General features: G+C 42.5%; 1 protein-coding gene across 9 annotated transcripts in view; it reads left to right on the top strand.

The window, feature by feature from the left end:
- The window catches only part of ST3GAL3 (ST3 beta-galactoside alpha-2,3-sialyltransferase 3), a 188175-nt gene that overhangs the window by 91034 nt on the left and 71948 nt on the right, over positions 1–25193 (top strand). For all 9 annotated transcript variants that reach the window (XR_014184203.1, XM_082054126.1, XM_082054128.1 and 6 more), the window contains one exon: positions 22406–22500. Coding sequence is in view for 8 of the 9 variants with exons in the window: in XM_082054126.1 (XP_081910252.1) it covers positions 22406–22500 (95 nt within the window). In the remaining variant the exon portion in view is untranslated. The remainder of the gene's footprint in view (positions 1–22405; positions 22501–25193) is intronic.

The following is a 25193-nucleotide window of genomic DNA, read 5'->3' as shown; positions in this document are numbered from 1 at the left end:
CACATCACCCCTGGAGCCTGACAGCCACCTTCACTCCGCTCAAGTGAAATGAGCTAATTTGTTTCCCAGCAGATTAATTGCTCGTGGTTTATTATAGAGACTATTTGGTGCCCTGTTTTGAAGACTGTTTGTTCCGGACAGCATGTTTTAGAATATGTTTGTATGTGCTGGCAAATTTTTCTTTTTTTTTTTTTTGAAAAGGTCACCTTGAGTTTAGGAAAGTTTAAAGAGCTGTAACAGCTAAATAGATACAAGAAATTCAAACAAATCCTGAAGGTGGTTGGACTGTGGAATTCTTTTCAGCTTCTGAGTCTGAACTTCCTTAAATTTGCCAGATTAGTGAACTGACTCATTTACATCTGTATTCTAAGGCCTTCCTGGCTTTATTGCCTACAGCTGCCTTAGAACTTTCCAGGTTTTCTTAAATTACAGTATTTCATGAAAGTTATCCTTGTACTATTGCCTTCATTTCTTCATACTGCATCATGGCATTCTGACCTAAACCCGTTTACCAGAGTCTGGAGCTAAAATAACTACTGCCATTGTGTAGTTCCCTCTGCTGCTGAGAACTGTGTTGCCTTTCGCTTGTCTGTCTAAATGAATGACAGATATTTTTGCATGGGCTTGTCAGTGGTTTTATGCTGTGCAGCTTTGGTCCCCTGGCTCCGCTGTGGTTAACGTTGTGAGTAACATTCTTGGAGGCTACTGGATTATTCTGCTGGCAAAAGATTATTCTGCCTTTTCTGTGCTGGGTCTTTCTGCCCATTCTGCACACTGTCCTCTCTGGGTAGCCCAGAGGTTACAAGTGACAGTCTTATCTATCCATCCTTTTCTTCCTATGCTAAAATCTTCCATTTGTCCTGTAGACCACCATGTCTCCTGCTATGCTCTGATACTACAAGCACGAAAACACTTGTCAGCTCGTTCTGGTGAACCACTGTTCATGATTTCTGTTGCTCTCTGCCTCTGAACCTGTAGGAGCCGCTTGGCAGCTGGATGATAATGATCGTACTTTAACATTTGATGCAGTGCCATGTTTTTCGTGTTTGGAATGTGCATTGGAAACAGGAGAAATGAGTTTTGGCTGGAACTTCAGTGCAATCTTGCAAGCAGTAAATAACAAAGACTTTAACAGGAAAAGAGAACCCAAACACTTTGTGTTCTGGATTGGCTTGTGTGAATCAGCAAGTCCTGCATCTGTGTTGCTAAATAACAAGACCTGATTGCTAAATGTAACGCAAATAGTATACCCATGTAGAGGCATAACCCATGGGATTCTGCTTCAGAACTGATCTACAAACAACATCAAGCTGCTTCCTCTTGACATAGCTGAGCTCTGAGCTAGGACTTTCTCTTTTTAGTATTATTACAGTAATGTGCTTCTTTCTGCTCTTGTTTACACTTTTATCGCTCCTTTTAGTCTCTTGTAAAACTGCTGTTAAGTTCATCCTCCTCATTTGTCATACTTTCAGCGACAAGATCTGCCTCCTTTCGCTAACTCTCTCTTTTCCACTCTATTAAATTCAGGCTTATTGGCCTCTGCAGGACTCTGTGGACAGTTACTGCCAACCACTTAACTGTTAGCTGAGTTAAATGTAAGATCTTCTTGTCTTTCCAAGCAAATCTGGGAACATTCTGACAAGCTGTTTGCAAGCCTATAGTGGATTTAATTGCAATGATAATTTATTAGACGATGCTTTCCTGTAAAATATCCAGAATTATGTAATTCTTGTATCTGGGTACCTGAGACTAGGGAGAAAAACAAGATGAGGCGGGAGAGAGCTCATCTGGTTGGTAGAAGGAAAATAAACTTGGTTTGAATTGCGTTCTCTTTCTCTGCCAGATGTTGTTGCAAACTACCCTGCGAGTTTGAGTGTGGTAAGTTTGAGCAGCACGTTATATAGTGCATACACGAGGCATGAAATGGTGGGGATACACCAGCCTTGGGAAGGAGGAGGAGCTCATCCGTGGCTCTTGTGCCAGGGCTCTTGGCCTCATGGGTGGCTTTGTTCTCTCTGACATGGCTCTGCTGCTTTTGGGACCAAGCCGTTCCCACAGCACGGTGTGCCGGGTTGTCTTGGCTGTAGCTGGAGGTCCTCGCACAACGTTGTGTCACGTAGTGGGGATGTGCTGTAAGGTCTCTGACCTCAAGGTAGGTTAGACCATCCGTTGGTTTTTATGTTGTGTTTCTCAGCTGTGTTCATTAATTGGAGGGAGATGGAGTTCATCTAATGCATTGTGACCATCTTGGAGAACAACTCTGTGCATTGCAGAAGAGTAAAACCACATTTTATTAACACATAACAGAAATGCGCAACAATGAGGGAAATTACTGTAAAGTGACCATGGTAGTAATATAGGACAGGCTATAAATATTAAGGATCAGCCTCATGGGAAATTTCTAAATGTCAAATCCTTTGCTGCCTCTGCTATTTCTTCTTATATTTTGATTTACATGCTCTAACTTATGTTGATGAGAAGGGAAGAGAAACTCTGTTGTCTTTCAGCTGGCAGACAACTGGTGAAGCATTTTGCCCACAGGAAGGAGAAGAGATTCTCTTGTCCATTATGCATAGTGTTTTACTCTAGTTTGGGACTAGGCAAAAAAAGAAAAGACTAATAATGAGAATTCCTGTAAGGTGCTGATTTATTGTGGTTTGTCACTGTTTTCTGCTTTGCTTGTTCATGCCATATGAGTTTAATTGATGCGACTGAATTTACTGTCTGTAGCTTGGTATCTGGAAGACTGAAGGGGAAGCTGGAATAGTTCAGTTACAACTGTATGAGCTCTGGCTGCCACAGAAAAGTGTAGATTTCATTTCTTTCTAAAGGCTCACAGCTCCTGCAAGTGCTGTAAGAAGTAGTTACAGAAGGAGGGGAGCCAGCCGTGGTACCAGAGCAGTATTCAAAGTGCATGTGTCACTCTCTTGCAAACCCTAGGAATTATGTCCAAAAATAAGTATTAGCACAGCTATGTGGAAGCAGTCAGCATATTCATATGTTGTAGCGGACATTTAACAGTCCATTAGTATTTCTGGTGACATTTCCACAATGTCTGAGGCGCTGATTAAAAGTGCATCCATAATGGATTATGCTTCAAGAAGAGGACATTTATGTGCATAGACCCCCGACTGTAACGCAATATTAATGTTCTTTTGTAAAATTTATTTTGAAGAGTGGGAAGAATGTGCCCAATGAAGCCATATTTCAATAATTCTTCACTCTGTGTGTGATGCTTTATACTACTGTAGCATAAATGTGGTAAGAAAAAATGCATAGAAAATATTTTCACAATCTGACTGAAGTTTCTTTTGCGATCAGTTTAAAGTCTTTGACTTTAAATCAACATTTCCAAAGTTTACTTTGTATCCACATTTTATGTACCTCGAAGTCTGATTTGTTTTTTTTTTAAGCTATATATGCTACAGAGGTGTAAGAGCTGAATGCATTCAATACCTCTGAAAACTAGGCCAAAGCTTTTTAGACTTACTTTGCTTAAATTGTCTTAGAAAACGGAACGCTGGGTATCCTGTTCTGAAAATGTTGACCTCAATCACTGAAAGTTACCAAAGCACAAAATTTCGCATGGAGATGGAAAAGCACACCTTGTGCTGCCTTTCCCTTCGAATGATGTAATGGGGTAATGGTTGAACTGCTCTGATAAAGCTTATCACAAAATAATTTCTAAGTCAGTCTTGTCATAGAGCGAATAGTCTCAGAAAGTTATAGATGGCGAAGGGATAAATTTAACAGACTCAGTGCTTGCTTCACAAGCAGCAAAGGATTAACTTCAGTTTTTCTTTCTCCTTCATTCAGACGGGGAAAGATAATGAAAGAAGGGCTAAGGAGATTGAGGTGCTTCCAGCAGAAGATAACAGGGCCTGTCGAGGATGCTGCTGGGAAGCAGGAGGGGGAGAGCTCTGGATGAAGGGCAGTTCTGTGCCCTGTGAATCACAGGAGCAGCAGCAGTTCATGGGTTTGACAACCCTTGCTAAACGACCAAAACGTGGTGTTTGTGTTGTTAGGAACCTTGGCTTCATCACACGGGCTCTGCTGGGAATGTTACAGTCCTATGTGAGCTGCTAACCTCTTGGATGTCCACAGTCTCTTTCATGCTCTGGCCTTTGAGACATTTTGAACTCAGGCTCTGATAGAGCTTCTAGGGAATAAAACCTGCCATCCGGCTGCCAGTGTTACCCAAGCGTAGCCGCTCTTTTTTTTGACAGTCTCTTGCTTTATAACTTTTGTCGAATCAGCTGGCTTAATGCTGGAATAATGTAGAAGTGAAACCTCAGATCGGATAAACTGAAGTCCCTACTGCTCCCATGGTGGGTTGGGATTCAGGAAATGTCCAGCTCTGCACTGGTACAAAGTATGAAACCAGATCGCATGTCTCAGCTGCATCATTTACAATGTTCTGCTAATCTCTGCATGTTTCTTAAGGTTATTGGGAGCTACAACGGATAGAGGAATTGATAGATTGTTGAGTTATTAATTTGGCTTGAGGATAAAAGTGAAGCAGCTTCCCTGTTTATACTTATTTTTAGCTTTCCCTGTGCAGTTACACAGTTTCTGTAGTTTGTCAGAGGACTGTGCTGATCAAAAAAACCCAAACCCACAACACATTAAGGAGGAGCTGTTGTCAATTTTACTGTCTGTTCCCTTTACAACAAAACATAACATTTTGCAGTGATGCCATAATGCGCACACTTGCTGGATGTGCTGGGCTTTCTTGTTGCATTAATCTCTGCTCTGTCACTGTCCTGCAGCAGCAGTGCTGGCTGGGCTGTGCTCCTAAGGCTCCTCATACACTTCTCATTGTGTCGCAGAGCTCTGATGTTAACTTATCGTTCCTACTGCAAAGGTGTTAAATGATGTGGGTAGACATTGGGCATTTGACTAGACTACAGTTATTGAGACTCACGCTTCTCTGTCTTGGTTAATTAATTTCTCCTCTTCCGTGTCAACGGAAAGGAGTAGTTAATTGCTTTCTTTATATCTATTCTGCAGGAGTCATTGAATTCGTATGGGCACCCTCAGTTCAGAGGAGTTTAGGGATTTACACTTAAACACATGCTTTGATTGGTCAAAATATTCTTGTGTGTTTTAGGCCAGATAAACATACCATTTGGCAATGGGATGACATTAGAGCTACACATTTCCAGTTTTGATAAATGGCATATTTAAGCTGTAATTTCCAGAGGACAAAATCCTGTAGTCAGGTACATTAATCCAGTTTTCACAAGCTCTCTCTGGCCAAGCATTAGGTCAGCGGAATAACTACTGTTATTGATCAAATTAAATGCCTTTTTTTCCATTTTGTAATCTTATCACTCTGTTAGGCTGATTGAGGTCAGCAGGAATGACAGCATTTGTATAAGATGGAGTTTTAGCAGACCCTTGTTTCTGAGGTTTGACCTGGATAGGAATTGAGCTCTTGCAACTTTAATGTTCCTGGGCCCATGGGGAGAAGGATTCACAGAATCACTGACTAGTTGAGGTTGGCAGGGAGATGGTCTCATCAACCCCTCTGCTCCAAGCAGGCTCATCTGGGACAGATTGCTCAGGGTTGTGTTCAGTTGAGTCTGAATATCTCCACAGGTGGAGACTCCACAACCTCTCTGGGCAACATGTTCTAGTGTCTGACCACCCTTGAACTAAAAGTTGTTTCTTATTTTGGATGGAACTTCTTGTATTTCATTTTTCCCTATTGCCTCTTGTCCTGTACGTTTGGCACCACTGAGAAGCGTCTCTCTACCTTCTTGACTGTTTACCACTTCCCTTGTTATATCTCTTTGTCCTTCACATCACAAACCAGTGTCCAGCCTCCTTTGTCACTATGCCGTACTCTGCCAACTCCATTCTCCCCTGTTGTCTACTGAGACCTGCACAGATCAGCGTCCTGATCCCACACCCCTTAACACCATAAACACATTTTTCTCACTGCTCTTTTCCATTACCTTCCATGTTTCCCAGTTGTGGCCCTCGTTCCCTGTCTCCTGAGCTTCTCCTGCACTTTCCTCACCTGGAAGAACAAATTCAGGCGTGAAATTCGGTGTCGCTGAGGTGCGGTACAGCGGGAACCACCTCGATGCAGTAGTAGTTCAGTATCGTCAGATCCACAGATCTGCTCCAAAACCGAAGCATAGCCTGTCTCTCTGGGAAGGATGGATTCTGTATGAGCAAAAATGTGATGTGCTTAGTTTGCAGGGTAAATGCCATAGGTGCGTGCAATTTAATGAATGGCAGAAAATTCGTAAATTGCGTCAATTTTTCTCGGGTCTCAATGAAATGGAAATAGACCACGTTTCGAACTGCTCTAACCTTATGGATTTTCTTGAGACAGGACCTGAATAAGAGATGCATAATTGTATATGAATACAAATAATAAAACAGCTATAGTACTGGTAGATTTTTTAAAAAGCAAGAATGTGAATTGTTCCTCTTTAAGGCATTGATTTTGAAGCTCATCAGAGCTGGGAAGAAACTGTATCTCTGGTCAGTTTATTCCACTGTGGCTTAGAACAAAGTTATTTTACTTTTGTGGGAAGTATGTTCCTATTTTTTGGTTTAGATGGAATTGCTTATCGGATTTGGTGTAGCCTTGATACTTGAAGTAATACATGTCCTACTGTCATGTAATTGAGTAAAAACATGTGCAGCTGCACACATCTTATTCGTAGCATTTTTCAAAACCTGCTAGCTAATCTAATCTCAGCTAATTGATTGAGTGATTTCAGTGTCTACCGGGGTAATTCTTCAACACTTCCCACACAAGACTGGCTCTTAAGTCAGCATTGCTGGATCAAAGCACATGTATTACTGTACTTCCCACAGGTCAGCAGAGACAAGATGTGAGTGTCCAAGGCAAAACTGTACAGAAAGTGGGATGGGAGAGGCTCTGGTCACCTCCTTTTGTGCTGTCGTATTAAAATGGCTCAGTTGGCCAGGGTTGCAGTAAGACTTCTCTTCTTCCTGTGCCTGACTTGTCCCCATGCCAGCTCTTTGACAGCCGCAGGACATTGCTGCAGAGGCAGCTTTCCTGTGTCTGAGCTTTAATTCCCACGCTAGCTGGTGGGTAAAGAGGAGTAATGTGGCCATTTGTCATTTGCGTCTGGACAGGCCTCATCTCCTTAAGAAATAAGTCTTTTTGAAACCTAGTGTTTTACTCCTTGTGTGCAGCTGCTGAAGAACGTTGGCCAGCTCAGGAGAGCCAGAGGGGACCTCCTTGAAGCAGTTGGTGGCTGCTATCACTGCCCCTTCTTGTTCAGCGCAGTCTGTGCATGTAGCGACTTCACGTTGTTCACCAGCTGGAAGCCCAGACCACTTTCCAAGCGTGCCGTGGTTTCTGTGCGCTGTTTCCCAGACAGCAGCTGCGGCTCATTGTACACGTACGGCCCTTTACTCCTTTACAGATACTTAATTTCTGGTGCTCCTGTCAGGAACTACATTGTGCAGAGAGATATTTTTCAGTCATATGCAATAAATCTGAAACTTCCCAGCCATCTAGAGCTACCAGACATCTTGGGGAAGGCTGTCCTGTGTGAACGCAGGAGGAGGCTGCGCTCTTTATGTGATGGGAGAGACTGGTACCTGCAGTACTCCTTGATAGGCCAAAAAGGGGTAGTTGCTCCCCTAGCAGGTGAGAGCAAACAGTTTGTGATAGACACCAGAGAAGCCAATCGAGAATTTTAGGAGATAGAGTCTGAGGAACACATAAGGAACGTAAGAAATGGATTTAAAGGCTTCTGCTGCACAGAGGTAGTGTGTTGCTTCCCAGATGTGAGTTGCATTAAATGAACCTTCTTGAAGCTTGGTAACATCAAATCACAAAGGGAGAATAAAGGAAGACCTTGAGGGTAAAGAGGTTTGAGAGGTAGGAGGCAATGTGATTGCTGAGGCAGCTGGATGTGGAACAAATGTGATAAAAACATCTGTCCCTATTAGTGCTCGAGGGGAAGGAAGCAAGAGAGCAGAGGGAGATCTGATCTTCTGTGGTGGGTCTTCTGGCTGAGCTGCACTGAACTCTCCCTTGGCTTTTACTACAGGGGAGAAAGGTGGAAGGGAAAAAACACTGATACAGTCTTTCTGCATGATGTGTTTTTATTTGCATGCATCAGAACAAAAGAGATTCAGTTCTTCATGCATCACATCACATACCTGAGCAACTCTTCGCTCAGGCTTGGCTGCAGAATGTCTGTGAAAATTCTAGGGGAGTCTGGACAAACGTTTGGAGGGGAGATCCGTTGCTGGAAGGGAAAGGGGGTTGCTGATTAGACAAACCGCATCAAACTCAAGAAATCCACTCAGCCGAAAATGTTTGAAAGCTCTGTGTGAATGTTAGAGAGGAAATATTTCATCTCTTTGTCCTGTTTTTACATTACCTTGGACGTCCATCTATTACCATTTTTGGGAAAGAGATTTTGAACTCTGATCTGACCCAGCGCAGTCTCACATCGTTAGGTAGGATTTTCCTTGCTGCTGGTCAGGCAAGCTGATGAACTCTTAAAAAAATAATCTCAAGCTGAAAATCAAACAACACTTTTTTCCCCCCTCCCTCGGAGACAGTCAATTCTGGTGCAGTAACTGTAATTACCAAGAAAGCACAGGTTTCTGATGCTTGTGCCTCTCTTTTGGGGTTAGTGTTGATGGTTGAAGGCTTGCACAAGTCAGTGCCTCGAGATCACTGCCTGCACAATACGGGTTCTTTGCATGCATTTCAAGAAATGCCACGATGGCTTTCAGGGAGTGATAACAGTAAGCAAAACATGCAAAGTTTGTTCAGATTTGTGCTTTGCAGCATTAAGCACACTCTTGATATCCAAAGAACAAATAGCCATGGAATGAAAGCTCACACGAACTGTTATAGATTCTCCAAAGCTGTGCTGGCCACAGGCAGGTTTGGAATAAATTTGTTGATGCTGCTGCACATCAGCCTGTTATTATTCCTACTAGAGCTACTCTTGTGTTTTTATTCCTAACTCCTATTGTTGGTATGGGAGATACTAATCCCTGTAACCAGTGATGCCATTTTTCAAAGGTTAGCTGATAAAAGTTGAAGAGAGTGGACCTGTTTCCTTGCCTCTAAAGCTTGGTGTCACCAGAGGGGCTGTCAATTTGATTCGCTTCATGACTGGTCAAGATACTAAAATGAAAACCATTGCTGCAGAGCATGTATCAGGCTGTGGCAGTGGAAAAATGTGCCCTGGGAATATTCAGAAGTAATTACTAAAAGATAAGTTTGGTAACATGAGTGACCTGATTTGTTTAGAAGACAGATTACTACGCTGAATTCAACAAAGTGCTGATCGTCTCTGAAAATCTTTTCTTCAGTCATTTGTAGGCTTGAGTTTGGACAGTGATGTTTATACAGCATCGACGTGAGAATCTGCAGGTTTTACAGTTGTGTTGCTCGTGAACTTCACTGCCAAGTACACTTAGTCTGTAACTCAGGAAAAGCAAGATGTCCAACAGAAAAGAAACGTACAATTCAAGTGGGCTGAGCGTGAGCATTACAGAGGTGGAGAGAGTAATGTGGGATGATATTACACTGTTTTCTTGCTCCATGGTTGTCTCTTTGGAGTCCGTTTGAACACTTGCCCAAAGAGCACCCATAAATACTTGTGGGAAGCTCTCCTTTTGGCCAACAGCATTGCTATTTTGCTGGCTAATGAAAATCTGCTGCTTCTCTTGTCATTGAGGTCAAGGGATACTCGACTAAAGTAGCCCTTCAACTTTCCTGTTTAGACAGGGAACTTTAAGAATATCCCGGATTAGATGGGGTGGTGGACTTTAACATTTTTTTGACTACTCTAAGCTAATATGGAGAAATCGTTTTGAGAAAAGTAACTATTTGGGGAAAATTTGGAAGGGTGGTCAAAATGTTTTCTAGAATTTTATTGCAGCTTTGAATAATAAATCATTAGTATTATTTTTAAGAAACTTTATTTGGTAGCTTGAACCATAGCTTTCCTGTTATTTCTTATGTTGTACTTCAGTAAGTTCAAAGAAGTGACTAAGTATTTGTTGATTTATTGCAGGGTAGAAGCACTTAGGATGATAAGATATTAGAAATAGCTGGTGGTTAAGATTACTCACTATTTATATTACGGTCTTCGTTTTCCTTTGCCAGTGCATTCCAAAGCTTTCACTTTCCAGGCTGTGAGCTTTCATGACTACTTCTAATTTTCCTTACCAAGGTGATTGTTTTGTTAAAAGTAAGATTAAACAAGAACAAAATGCCTGCAGTCTGTCATTGTAATGGAGAGATTCCTTGCGCTGTCACACCGAGCGAGTCTGCTTCCAAAATGCCAGGAGTGAAAAGTTAAATTCCTTCGTGGATTTAGTTTTAAAACTTTGAAGAAGTGGAATGAAAACATCAACACCTTCTCTACGACAGATGTAAATTGTAATTGTGGCGCGCTTGAAAACAGTAATGGCTGTGTATGCCATCTAAGTGGTTAGACAAACATAGGTGGGCAAGAGAAGAATGAGAAAATAAAACAAAACTGGGTGATGCCAAGAACATAGAGTGAATAGACTGAATTCCAGGCTGAGGTGTAGAGCGAGTTACTTCTTTTGTGGCTCCCTGGTGGATCCATGGAGATGCTGGGTTACAAGGTCACTCTGTACGTTTTTCCACCTGCGCGTTGAGGGTATGGAAAGCTCCCAGGTGCAGCAGGGTTCCTGTGTCAACTACCAGTGCTGCACACTGCAACTGCTTCATATCGGGTCACCTGAGGGGTCACGGGGAGGATATCAGTGATAGGAGTCAACTTATTGATGCTCTCTATAAAGGCTGAATGCAGTTCACGCAATTAAACCATACTGCTGGGACAAAAGTAGCGGTGGATCAGCAATGTTCACTGTTCTTGGTAATGTTCAGGAGTCACTACAAATGCCGATATTGAATATGCCTGCAGCATTTATTTGGTTTGGAACTTGGGATCACTTGGACTGCACTTTGTCCATGTGCACTTTGTCCACTCCTTTGATAACAACCAGAAGACATGTATTTTCCACTTTCACCATTATGTCTTATTTTCTTTCCCACAACTGTAGGAAAAGTGTTCTTTATCAAGGGCACTGAACAGAAGGCATATTTGTGTGGGTTTTTTATCCCCTCATCTTCACCGTAGCCATTTCCTTTAGTAGCTAATAATATTTAGTATTTATTTCAGTGACTTACGTAAATCTCAAATGCATAAACCAGCAGCACCCTTTTTTCTACTGCCTTTTCTTGTGGGAACTTGCTGAAATGAACTATCTCATTGAAAAACTCCATTCCTGGAACGAGAACTGTTGTACTCCATTTGGTGCAATAAGAATAATTGGGAGGGTCTCTCTGCTTGGATTAGTGAATCAGGGAGGATCTCAGTCCCTCCAGAAGGTTTATAGCATGTTGGAAAGCAAGCTTTTAAGAACTTACCTTGCGCTTCAGGTATCCATCAAGCCTTGGTGTGGAGTCCTTGGAAGAACTCAATGCCATGGTGCTGTTTTTGCTGTGCAGTCTGTTACCAGATGCATGTTGAGCTTGGACTTGGGGACATGACAAAGCACAGGACCATGGCTGGAAGGACAGGTCTTATTTTTGCACCTGTGTTGGAAGTAGGACAGGAGAAGTCTGCATGGTTCATGGTTCTTTTCTTTGTCAGAGTAGTCAGGTGGCACCTCTGATCTCTTCATCCTTGCCTGATCTCTAACTCAAGCCAAATACTTTGTGTGTGGGATGATGAAGAAAGGACAGAGCTGTCTGCTGTTTGCAGTTTTCTCCACTGCACCCACTTGCTTCTTGAGTCAGTAAATCCTTTCAGTTTGGTCAGGTGGCCTCTTACATGGAAACTTAATTCAGTGTCCAGTCTCTGTGCCTTATCTCTAGAAGCAGTACCCAGAAAAAGGTTTTACAAGCTCAGTGTCTTACCCTTGTTTTGTTAAAATACTTGTTTATTTTTAAAACCGCGGGGCCAAAGGAGAGAGGCTCATATTAAACAGTGCTGATGTTATCTGGAAGATTTTAATGCGTGTTACTTTACAGATTGCTCTTAGGCTAATGGCTGAAATTAATAAGGTGACAGAAGAGACAAGGAATTACATGAAACTGGGACAGGGTCCATCCCATATCAAACATTCTTTCCAGTTACAGAAGGACCTACTGGCACCTGGGGGCAAAGCCCCCTCTGAAAACACTATTTTCACTTGGGATATGTTTTGGCCTTTTTTTGTATAGGTTCTCAGTCAGAGTCTGTAAGACGCAAAAATCCTTGGAGGTTTTTGCATCTGGTTGAAGGAAGAAAAAGCCTCTGTCTGAACCTTAAATAGTAAAAACTGGCTGCCCCCAGTTCATCCTGCACTACATTGTGAAGTCTATTGTGCAGTGGAGTAGCAGAAACACATCTGGAATTTTTCCCGTTGGGGTTGATATGGATCTCATTAATAGCAGCTTTGTAATCTGTCTGTAACTGGTTTTGGTAAATGGTATTATTCTGATATTAGGGTTTTTTTTTTTTATATATATTGTACACATGCACATCAGGTGGCTGTACATGGGAGATGGCATCTAAATCTGTATTATCCTGTTTCACTTAATAGAAGAAAAAACGCTTATTTTCTGATTGGATGAATTACATGGCTTTGACTACTTAGGCAAGCTTGAAAATCACACAACTGTTTCTTGAACAACTTCCTGCAAGGAGGAGCATGCCAAGGTAAACTGCTTAGGCATTAGGAATATGTGCAATGGAGAACGTTTCCACCCTCACTGCTTTTTAGTTAGGATGTCCGCCTTCCGCGTGGTGCAAACTATGACGTGGATTCCAACCAAGAAGCTTTCTCCTATTTCAAAACGTTCGGAGAATTGCACTTGTGCGGCATCTCCCGTGCTTCCAGCCCCTTCTTGCTTTTGCTGCAGAGTTCATTCTTGTTTCTACTTCATACCTTCCTGATTTTCAATAAAACCATAGAGTTGATTAGATATTGTCATTGCTATGCCAGTTTATGTCAAACCAAGATTGTGATGACTAAAAAAAAAGACAAATTGTAAGAAACATCACAGTGGACTGTGTGATTGTCTTTGAGCATCAATTTCTATGTCATACCAAGAAGATGAACAATTTACTTCTTGTCATTGTTTCTTTGCATTTAATTATCTGCCTGTCTTGAGTGCTGTAGCGAAGTATTGGTGCAATAGCTTCTACAGACTTTTTTCCACGCTCACTTTTATTGTTTCGCTTTCATTTCCTGTTTGCATCTGCGAGCAGCCTTGTCCTTTGCTGCAGTTTCGTTGGGGAGACTTTCTCCAGAACACCTTAAAGTCACTGTTGGGAGCTGGGCTGATGAGAATTGCGACTTACAAATATTCAGTAATAATGAGTCAGGACAGAAAACGCACTTCCCTCAGATTTATGAGCCTTTATTAGTTATTGAGGTCTCATTTCCAACTATAAGGAAAATCATTCTTTGTTTTTTTTTTTTAGCATGAAAGCTTCTCTCAGGAGTGTGATATGAGGAGCTGTGTCCTGTAGAATGTTCAGAATATTGCACTACATGTAATAAAATCAGAAGAGCTGACAATACCTCTGTTAATGGCGTGGTGTATGCTTTGCAGCAGATTAGTATTTTCCATATCACCTCCATCGAGATTTTTTGCATAGATTCTGCATTGATCATTCCCGGAGTATATGAGCCTTGAAAAAACTGAGACTGTTCTTTTGCAGAATAACCCATCTGTTTCAGTAACGATGCCTGAAACATTGATATTTCTTCTGCCAGCAGCAGCAGCAGAAGAAATACAGCGGAAGAAATACACTTACACTTCAGTAAGACTTACATGGGAAGTTTTTTCCCCAAGCAGATTTTTGACCTGGATAAGGGCACCATGCCAGAGGTGAAGGAACATCAGGCATTCAGGAACCAAATGAATTACGAAGTCTGGTCCTATGCAGACACCAAATCATACAACCCTTTCATAAACCGAGCAAGCTTCACCTCAGGTCATTTGTTTTGCGCTCTCCTGCCTTCCTTGGCTTCCATCACAAGGCTGTTTTGGAGCTTACCGGTTTTAAACATTAATGACCTTATTTTCATCTTGTGTTTGCGTCTATTTGTTCATTAGCTTCAGTAGCTCTTTCCTTCTGTGCTGTATCCCCTGTGCTGTACACAGAGCAGTCACATCTCTTCTGTGCTGGGCGGTGCTAAACAGTAGGTGCATTTTTGGTTTAGCTGGTGGTTGAAGGCTCTTTTTCATCATTGTTCTATTGTTTACATATGTACCAACTTGTTTTCCGCTTTCTTGATGTGCATGCACAAAAACTATCTATGCTGTTTGTTCTAGACGGAAGAACTAAGTATTCCAGACTCCTTCTGCAAGGGCATTATTAGTTGTTACGAAGGACACTACAGATTTCACTACTCCCTTCAGTGCTTTCAGATACGAAAATTGCTCTGATACAGTAGGATTACCTCAAGGTAGATATATACATTAAATAATGTGGTAGTAGGAAACAAGATCAGAGGCTTTGAAACAGTGAAGTGCAATTTGTTGTCTCTACCAGCAGCTCAGGACAGTCAGACATGAGGAATGAGCAGTGGATGTGGAGGATCGCTGGCAATAGCGTGGCAGTGGATTAACTTTTCTCTGCTGGGAGAATAAAGAAGACAGTAAGGTATCTTTACAAAAGCAAAGTTCAGTCACTGAATTTTAGCAGACCAGTTATTTGGTATCTGTGAGGAAAGACAACAGGTCAGAGGTGGGACCTGTGCCCATCATCTGCACTCTTCTGGAATGTGTGTTAGATCTTCACCAGGAAAATCAGATTCCCTGCCTTTTGGGAGTGCAGTGGTGCACAGCAGCAATTAGCCTAGATGAACACTCTCCTATTCTTTTTCATTAGAAACAGCAATCTCCTTCCCGTCCCAGTGCAATGTGAGCTGGAATATAATTGTGCTAAACTTTGGTCAACTAGCAAAGTTGCTGGCTGGCATCTTCCACGTGAGCTGATTTTTTTCTGCCGGGGAGAAGGATTGGACCCTTTCTCCTTCCCTCCTCATCTCATTTTTATTTGCACGGAAGGTTTTGAAAACGGGCAGTAATTACAGTCTGCTTTTGCTCACCTTCATCATATTTCTAAATAGCATGTAATCTCATCTGTTTGGCTCAGTGCTCCCTCAGAGGCCTTGAACACCCCACCTGCTATTCGTAGGAAAAACTAGATGTAATTCAATCTTGCATCTTTGATAATAACACATGAAAAACAAACTATGACATTGAAGTGATGTTAGGGGACTGGTTTTTAAACTAACAGCATTCTATGCTGTCTAGAAGTCAGCTCTTCACCCTTGCATAATTGTGTTTTGGTATTAGAGGGTTTGGTGAACAATGACAAATTTTGTGTGTTATTTTATACGCTGCACCATGAGGCAGGTCAGGACAAAGTTTCTGCCTTGTCTGAATGTTACAGCGCACTTTTTTTGGTGGTTTTGTTTTGTTTTCCCAAAAGGAAGCCAACCTTTAAACCAAGCTTCTTGTTATTTTTGTGTGTGGTTTTTTTGTCTGAAGCATTTGGAGAATCAGCAAAGTCTGAGGATTTGGTTAAAGCAGGCAAACTGATTTCTTTCTGTCTTTAGTATTTACAGTTTACAGGGACTTGGAAGTTTTGAGCTAATGGTTATTTCCATTATACAGAGACACCCTAGGTAAGCTGCCCAGGGCACTTTGTTAGATCTCGTGCATGTCAGAACGTAGTCAGTTAGCAGGAGGGACCGAGCTGATATTAAATCAGTCTTTGATTTTGTGCCTTGGTGGTGCATAAGCGCAAGATATTAACGACTGCAGAAAGGTTAAACTTTACGTGTCTTCCTGTTTATCACAAAGGTACAGGGTACAAACAGAAGGCAGTCTTGGCAGGCAACAGGCTTGCAAAATCCATGTGCTGCTTATCTACAGTTGTGTTTGTGCTGAAATCTGATTACCGTATACGAAGGTAAGTACTTCAGAATCCCAAGGAGCCTGAAGGGTGGCTCTTGATTCCCAACTGCAGCAGACTGTCGCTTGGGTACGTGGTCACCTCCCAGCAATGACAGCCCGGTGTGAAAATGGTGCAGAACTTCAAAAGATCATATATCGAATTTTCTCTCTTAAAGTAGGCACATCTATGACTAACCCATACGTAATAGATTTCAATGTGTAATAATCCCAAGCATAACAAAACTTTTTCTACTGTTTAAGTTTCCTTTGCTACATTTTAATCCCAGGACTACTACTTCTATTTTCCAGGGAAATGGAGATATTACCTTTCTCTTTCGCAGCAGCCTTGTAATATTTAAGAGCTTACGTCCTCTTTCAGTTGTCTCTTTTCTAGACTAAACAAATTCATTTATTTCTAGCTTTCCTCAGACTAGGTTTTCTGGACCTTAGATCTTTTTCACAGCTCTCTTTGGCCTGTTTCCAGTTTATTCATCTTTTTTGCATGGGGCCTGGAGCTGATGCTTTCTGATTCTGAATAAAGTGGAGTGCTTAACAGGTTTTACAGTTGTGATAGTTACATTTTTCAGTCATGATAGGATGTTTATCTTTTTTGCGGTAGTGTGACAACGTTCAGTGCATGAACCACAGTGCAGAGTATGGAGGCCCTTTAAGATGTGTTGGAGCAGCTGGCTCAGCTCTAAATACAGCAGTGAGCGGGCAATGGGAAAATGCCTCTGCTGAAGAGTTTAAACAAGCTCCTAGGTGATGGAGAGCAAAGGCGGCCAGAAGGCTGGTGATGCTCCAAAGTGCCTCAAAGGTACAGAGCAGCCATTCCCAGGGCAGGAGGCTGGGGTAACAGAGACTACTGCTGCATGGTCCATAGGTAGGCTGAGGGTTTTTTGTTCAGCGGACTTTACCTGCCTCTTCCTTTTCTCCATTTATGGAATAAAACCTGTTCCGAGGTGTTGTCTTGGAGTACACAGGCATTTACTGCCCGTTCCTGTCAGAAGGAAGGACCATGGACCTCATGGTCCTTCTTGCAGAGCTTCAAAAGAAAGTGATTATACCAGCTCAGTAATGGACAAAACCCAAAGGGCAGAGTTATTAGGAAAGGGCAGAGAACAAAGCAAAGCAGTGTTATACCGCTGCATAATTCAGGGCCGTCTGTGTAGTGAACAGCCAAGTAGTTGAGGACTTTTCAGCCTGAAAGTGACAACTGTAGTTAACTCGGAGTCTGTAGTCCTGAATAGCATGGGAGCAGGGATCCATGGCTCACTGCCTCTTCCAAAAGAACTGGGGGTCTCAAATGGCAGTGGTGGGGTGCACTGACCCAGTGCGGCCATTCTTCAGTACAAAGTTGTCTTTACCATATTGTCTGATTTTCTTTTGGACCATTTCTGCAGTTTGTTAAATGAACTTAATTTTTGGCCTGATCTCTGCTGTTAAAGATTTTCCTTTTGCAGCCATCCATTTTTTTGGCTCTTTTATTTGCTGATTTAGTGAAAGAAGTATGTTGCTTGTAGGATGGGGTTAATCCTTATTAATGCAGTTTCTTAAATTTTTCAGCTGCTTGCGGAATCTTTGAGCTGCTTGGATTTTTGACAGAGGATTAATGTCAATAAGAGATGTGAAATCAGGACTTCACAAACCTCCTCATTCCATATGCTGTCACACCATGCTGCTCCCCAGGAAAGGGAGACAAGGGAGAGAACATACATCTAGGTCTCACTAGGGAAAAAGGAAAAGGTTAGTTTAGACTTTCTCTCTGTACTTTTATAAATGCCTCTATCAGTGCTAATTATTCAGTGCTAGAGTGCTTTAGTTTGTACTTTGGCCATTTTATTAATAAAATTGGTAGATTTTGTGCATTTTGTCTAACTGGATGCTTGTGAGCATAAGCAAACAAAAGAGAGCATAGAAGTCATGCTGGAACAAATAATTCATTCTTTTGTGTGTTTTTTTTTAAAAAAAAAAGGTTGTCCATGCCCTTTTACAAATGCAATGTGCAGGGTATGGACAACATTAAGTTCTAGCACCGTTTGCTTATTTTTCCTTCAGCTTCCAATTTTTCTTCACTACTGATTCTCCCTGATTAAAGAAGAAACAAAAGGGTAGGGTGACCTAAAGGAGGAGCAGGGGAGAAAGGAGAAATATCTGAGAAATAAGCCCACAATGGAGCTTAGCAGCTGCAAATCTGCCTTCCCTTAGTGCCATGATTTCTAGAAATGTGGTGCCACCTTCCCCTTGACTCTTTCAGGGACTTAACCTTGCCTTCCTCCCTCCTTGTTACAGCCAAAGATTATTCATTTTACTTTCTAGTCTAGCATATTCTCTTCTACACTTTATGTATTAATTGCCTTGAAAGCAGTGGGCAGGAGTAGGGAGCAGATTCTAGTCAAGATTAAATGTCTGAACTTGATGAATAGATCCCTTGAATATCGGCGGTGCTAGTCTGGGATTTGTGAGATATTTGGGAAGTTAGTGCTGCTGATGCTGAATACCTCAGCACACAGCAAAGAGGAGCAGCTCTGCATGGATCTGTCTGCCCAGGACAGGGTGAAAAACATTGGAGAACTTGGCTGAAGAGCTTCTGGCAGTCTGGTTCAGCTTTCCAGGTAGAAATGTTTTGGAGTCACAACTCTTACTTGTCAGGGAGAAAATAACTGGAAACGTAACTTCTTTTAGTCATGTAAACCGGAGTCCCCTAGGCACAAATATTTCACACTTTCTCGTGTATATAGGTTCCTGTTTAAGAATAGTTTCCTGGCAGCACGCTTCCTTTCACTGTGCGCGGTGACAAATTGTGTTAGAGATGTTACTGATGTCTTTGTATACAGAACGCGAACTTGAGAGCTGGGAGAGATTTAGACTGTACCTTGTACTTATTGTATCCAGCATTTAGTCTATTTAGATGTCAATTTATTGGGGTATGTCATTCAAACTAGTGATTTTAGATGCTTGGCATTTCTCTCACAAATCTTGCAGGGCGCGTGTGCCACAAGCACCCAAATTTCTCACCTTTGCATGGCTGTTTTGTGCTATAAGGTTGCATTACGTCTGTGCTGGAATTTGGGGTGGGGTAGAGCGGAAGCGCTTAAAATTTAAATCTGAAAATGGAAATTGGCTTTAGCTGCCGTTTGCCCATAGAGCGCAAGCCTACGTCAGTTCTGAAGCTGTGGCTGTCGCTGGAGCTCACCGGCCTCTATGTGCCGTGACAGATGATTCGGGTGTCACGCAGCATCCTGTGTGCAAGCTGCTCGGTACATACAACATTCAACATCGTTCAGAGACATTGACTTCTTTCATTTGACAAATTCCCACGCATTCCTTGGAACGTATTTTAGGTGCTTTGCAGAGAGCGTTCCCAGGGCCTGTTTGAGGCACATCCTGATATTTCCTGAAGGGTCCTGGGATACGCCAGACGCGCTTCGGAGCGGAGACAAGAGCAGCCGCGCTCCCGGAGAGGTTTGGCAGCCAGCGTCTCCCGTCACTGCTGGACATCGGTTCTGGCCCGCTCTGATTTATTGAGGTGGCAAAGCACTCTTCATAGAGCACGAGCTTACAGCATCCATGATTTCTTAGTATTTCCGAAATGGAAATACCTTCAAGATTTGTGGGAGCTAAATATCCTCTAATTTGCTTCTTTTTTTCCCCCATATGGATATAGTATTTCCCTCAAAACTGTTCCTCCCCCTTCTTAAATAAAAGTATGAATTAAAAGTCATTTTCCCTGGCCTTGTGTGCAATATTGTTAAATATTACCAAATAATAGTAGGTGGTCTATAGCTATTGTGTTCTTTGCTAGAAAAATCTCTAAGTTTATTTGTAGAAAATACAATAAAAAGGCCAATGATCACTTCACCATTCTCTTCGGGCATCACTTCGGTCCCTGGGTTGTCACATGCAGAAGGGACACCATAGAGCATCAGATGAGTCCTGCTGGTGCTTCAGCTGATTTCGGGGACTCCCCTCAGGGCCCAGGGAGTCCCAGGAGGATCAGACCTTCCTCCTGGATTTACCAGGCACCTTGTGAGGGGAAATGTGCATTATGGAGAGACACTCTGTACTCCGGGTCAGACTACTGAAAACTGTCTTTTCCTGGTGTATGACTTACAGGCCAGTTAATTACATCCATAAATAATGCCAACTTCTGAGTTAGGCCTGACCTTACAGGCTGTACCTCCTTTCTCCTGCAGTGCTCACGAATAGATGAACTGAACTGGATAGATTTTTATTTATACTGCACTACTTTGTAGCGTTGTGGTACGGAATCCTCTTGACTCTTGAGAATAAAAGCTGCCCATATACGATTTTCTGAAGCATCCAAGTTTTTCCTGAAGATTGCATGTCACAGCAGTAACTAGAGTAGCTCGTTGACCTAAAAAACCAGCCCAAAGGTGCTAGTGACCCCCAGGCAATGCAATCATCCTTCACTGCAGCTGCTGCTTGGGGAGAAGGGAGACCCAACTTCTGCTGTTAGTTCAAGTGGTAGCTGTAAAGGAAGAGCTGTGACCACCTGTGCTGTAGCCACTCAGCTTATAAAAGGTCTTGCATTGTATGAGAATCCTGCAAAGATTCCTCCTGCTGATGTTGGAAGGAGGTGGAGATAACTCCTTGGAGACCTATCAGTGTAACGTAATACTTGCATTTCAGTGCACCAAGATGCTTGAAAAAACATGGAACTAGTTTGTCAGGTTATTAGGTTTGTAGGATATTTTCAAAGTATTACTGTATTGTTCTTTTTCTTTTTTTGTTCAAATAGGCCTGTGGCCTTTTGTATTTTACTTAAGGTCTTCAGAAGCTCTAATATATCTAACACACCTTCCCCACCTTTTCCCAGGTAAAGTTATATAGATATTTTCATATTCCTAGCTCTCAAAAAACATTCCTTTCCTTACAGATCAGCCATGCAATCTACCCATCCTGTTTTTATGGCTATAGATGATCTTATTAAAGATTGCATGAGTGGATGTGAAGTGGTACGCATGAGCGAGTTGAAGTCTTCTGTTCTTGATTTGTTAAATGCTCTTGGTCTCTCTCTTCCCACTTCCCAGAGATTTCTGCAACCTCTGATTTACTCGGCATCTGTGATAGGACTGCGCTTCGAGTAGTTTATGATTCAGAGTTAATTCCATCCTCTCCTCACAGTGCTGCTATCTGAAATTGTTGCTGTGTACCGGGATGTGGCACAGTGTAGCTGAGTTCATCCTGAATCGGGTAGTTCAGGTCCAAAGAGTTATCAGATTGCAGTGGGATGGTCTTGTGTACTGATTGCAAAAACAGCATGCAGGGAGGGTTAAACCAGTGTTTTGCATCAATCCTGCTACCAGTACCAAGGTTAGCCAGGCTGGATCTATTTCAGATGCGTGTACATTGCCCTTGCACAACGGCTGCCACACTCTCTGACTCTGAACATGCAGTACGTTCCTTTCTTCATTTCCATTGCATAGTGTGATTGATTTTGATCCAGAACTTCCCTGCTACTCTTTTGATATGATTTGAATGAACAGACTTCTAATAGTACTATTATAATAACATATTTCCTAGCAGTAAGCTTGATACACTCAGAAATGGTCCCATATGAAAGTTAATATTTCTGTAGTTTCTTTTGCTAATTGTTTCCTTCTATCTGGCCACTGTACTGACTGTTTCTAGAAGGGAAAATTTTTTAGTAGCTGCTGTGTTTGTCTGATGAGGGTGTAATTAGGAGAATGTATTCCCATAATGACATGGTTAAGAACGACTAATTCTCTCTTTTTTAAGCGATTTTGGATAGATCACAAGTGTTTGGTTTGGCAAGGACGTCTCTAGAATCATTTATATGTTAATCAGTGCAGAAGAAAACACCTACATCTGTACTGAATTTCCGTTCTCTGGAAACCCAGTGTGGCTTCGTGATTTTCTGAGCCGCTGTCTTGCCTGTGCTGTACGAGCTGCTGTGTCTGTGTGTACAAGAGCAGATAACCCCAGCCTCGCCTTCTGCACGTGTGCCCCGTGCATTCACACCTGCACAGAACAGCCTGCATATATATATATATACGTTATGTACACCACAAAGGCAGCTCCACACCTTCCTCACACACTCGCGTAGCCAGCGCGTAAATTGGCTTGTGCTTGCAAAGCTGGAAGTAAAACTGCCTCTGTTTGCAATTTACAACTTATTGTAGCTAAGTTAATAGACAAACAATAGTATGGAAGTTCTAAATTGCTGAGTGGAAGTGATTGCTAGGCCCACAACATGAGTGTTCTGGGTGTCCTCTTGGCACAAATACTAACGGATTTGTTCCACTGCAGGCGCCTTTGGGTAAAAGTAAAACCTTCCACATTACTGTATTGCTGGTGAGAATGTGGAATCAGCTCTTAGGTATGGATTCCTCAGCCTCCCTATGGAAACATATTCTTCCGAGTTCAGGAGTTAATTCTCTCTTATTTTGGTTTTCTCAGGTTCTTGAAGCCAGCACCAATGTTCTTGGATGATTCCTTCAGGAAATGGGCGCGTATCAGGGACTTTGTACCCCCCTTTGGAATTAAAGGACAAGGTATGAGAAAACCGTACAGCTGCTGGAAAAGAAGGTCATTCTGCAGATGCTTGCCACATCTTATTTTTCTGTTTTGGAAGCTCAGGTGGTGCCTTGGGCTCAGCTTCTTTCCGTGCTCTAGTGAAACATACGTAGCTCTCAAGCTCAAGAGGGTTTTCAGAGCTGGAAGGTGGACCAGAGGCTTGTCTTAGAGAGGGTGGTTTAGCATATGGGGAGAGTTAGTGCAACAATGGCAATTTAGATGTACCATCACATTCCGGAAGAAGCATTTTGACATTAACTGCCATAGCATTTTGTAGCATCTTAGCTGGCAGCAGCAGAGAGACTCCAAAGTGATTTAGAGTACCTTTAAGTCCATAATTCTCTAAAAAACAGAAAGCACTCCTCTCCCTGAGTTTTGGAGCCTTAAGTTTGACCACTGATACAAATCTTCCTTTCTTTTCATAGCTTTTGGTTGTATAATTATTTTATAGTTGTGCTACTTGTGGACTTGTGTAACAAGTAGGAACAATCTGTTCAGATGCTTTGGTGATGATGTGTAATGTGCCCCGTCCTGCAGCCGGACTGTGGCAGCGGGGGCTGTATCTCAGTCATGCTGTGGGAGAGCACATTGGTGCTGGTGGTGATGAGGTGGGAGTCAGTAGCCCACCCAGCAAATGGTATATTTTGCGGGTGACACAAGCTCCCACATGTGCCACCAAAGGCCTCTTTGGGTGGGTGGTGGTGGAGCAGAGGGGTTATGCTCACAGCAGTGATTTGCTGCAGGCTTTCTGAAGTCTGATGTATTTATTAGGAAGTGCTTGTAGCGTTGCATCAACTTCCAAGATATTTTTTCCACTGACAAACTCAGTGTTACAGAATGCCCTCAGAAGAATTATAATACCTGGTGGGGAGAGGACTGCAGCCACAATGGGCTTGGGTCTGTCCCTCTCCCTGGAAGCAGATGTGGTAGTTGTCAGAACAGTCTGTGATCAAATCAAAGGCTCTACTGACAAATTTCTTTTGGCTTGCATCAGTTCCCTTCTTTGTTTTGTATATGTCCATTCCTTATCCAGTCAGTCTTTTCCAGCTCAATAGGCAACTAATTACTGTCCTCTAAATCAGCCAGCAGTTTGCAGCAAAGAAATAGCAGCAGCAGCACAAGTGGAAGGCTGCATTGACCACAGGAGGGCTTGTCCCCTTCAAGCAGGCACACAAGGTGTACAAAGCTGGGGCCAACGTGGAGGTGGGGTTTGCAGATTACACATAATGTCAGCTAAACTTAATAAAAATCATTCCGTTAAACTGAATCCAAATGGAGAAATTCACCAAAAAGAGGATGACGGAACAGCTCTGGCAGCCTTCTCCCTGGGTTTGTTGCCAGCTTGTATCACCACTGCAATGTTATGTAAATCTGGTGTTTTATATTGGATTTCCTCAGTTAAAAAGAGAAATGAGAAATTGCCATTATTTAAATGGCTGTGAGCTGAAGCCATGGGACGGAAACCGTTGAATGGGTTATTTTTTTAATGCCCTCCTGGGACCGAATTTTGTGCCAAGTTTCAGTCTGGAGCAAGTTCTGTGTGTGGGAGGGTTGAATTATAAATCTCTGTAGCCCAGGATTTCTAATGGCTGTGCTGACAGGCTGTGAGTCCTAGCGATGCGAATGGCGCCCTTTCATGTTACACATCACTTGGAATTCTTGCATCAGTCTTTTCTGGCCATCCCAGGGGACATGTTCTGGCTCAGCTGAGTGATGGGATGATGGGATCAGCACCTCATTAGGGCTTTCAGTCAGGGAAATCTAATGATATCCAAACAACTGACCCAGGCAGGCAGCGCGGAGCTCCGTCACGTGCTGGTGCGAGCTGAAGACTGTCAGAGATGGGATGTGCATGGGAAAGAGAGTAGGTGGGGTGGCTGAGAAAGTGTAGAGAGACGTGTCTGTGGTGAAGGAGATGGGGCAAGGGTTCTGTTCTATGCATTAGGAAACCCTGTGACACCATCCGCTGAGATTTCTGACGTGCATCACGCTGGGAAAGGCGATCGGTGTTTATAGACACCGACCGTGGCTGGGTTGGTAATGGGAAAATTGTGCTGAGAGCTTTGGTGAAAATCACGCAGCGTTTTCAAGTCCCTGTGATCTGATCCAAGTGCGAAATGGCTTTGTGTGTGTGTTTGAAATATAGCTACAAGATGAGCTCACTTTCAGTAATGTTGCAAATTCCAAGAAACTTCTAGAAACTAATCTGTGGTAGCTTGGAAGCACCGAAGTTATGAAATCAAGAGATTCTTAGCAGCTTGGAGGATAATCCACCATTTCTGCTTTCTCTCATTAAAAGTTTCTCTCAATTCTTCAGACTTTTTTCTAAGTTTTTCTTTGTCTCTGAAAAAAAACTGGAAAGAAGTAATTTTTCATCCATCACTTCGTGTTTACTGGTCCAAGAAAGAATAATTCCAAGAACAAGGCTTGCAATCTTTAGGGGAAATCAGCTTTTGAGGAGCATTTTCGACTGAGCTGCACTAATTTGGTGTAACGCACTTGTACAAATTACACATAAAAGAGTAGAAATGGCTCAGGAATTTTCAGGGCGGTACTACCATTCTTTAAAGATTACGGTATCAAGGAGAAGGCAATATGCTGGTGATTTTGACACAGTTCATCAGGGATCTTGATTTTCTTCAAAAAGAATCTGATTTTAAAGACCCATCTC

Source organism: Streptopelia decaocto, assembly GCF_964273445.1.
Source record: "Streptopelia decaocto genome assembly, chromosome: 5".
In the NCBI taxonomy this organism is placed as follows: domain Eukaryota; kingdom Metazoa; phylum Chordata; class Aves; order Columbiformes; family Columbidae; genus Streptopelia; species Streptopelia decaocto.
The sequence above is the reverse complement of the archived record's forward strand: the minus strand, read 5'-3'. Positions and strand labels throughout refer to the sequence as shown.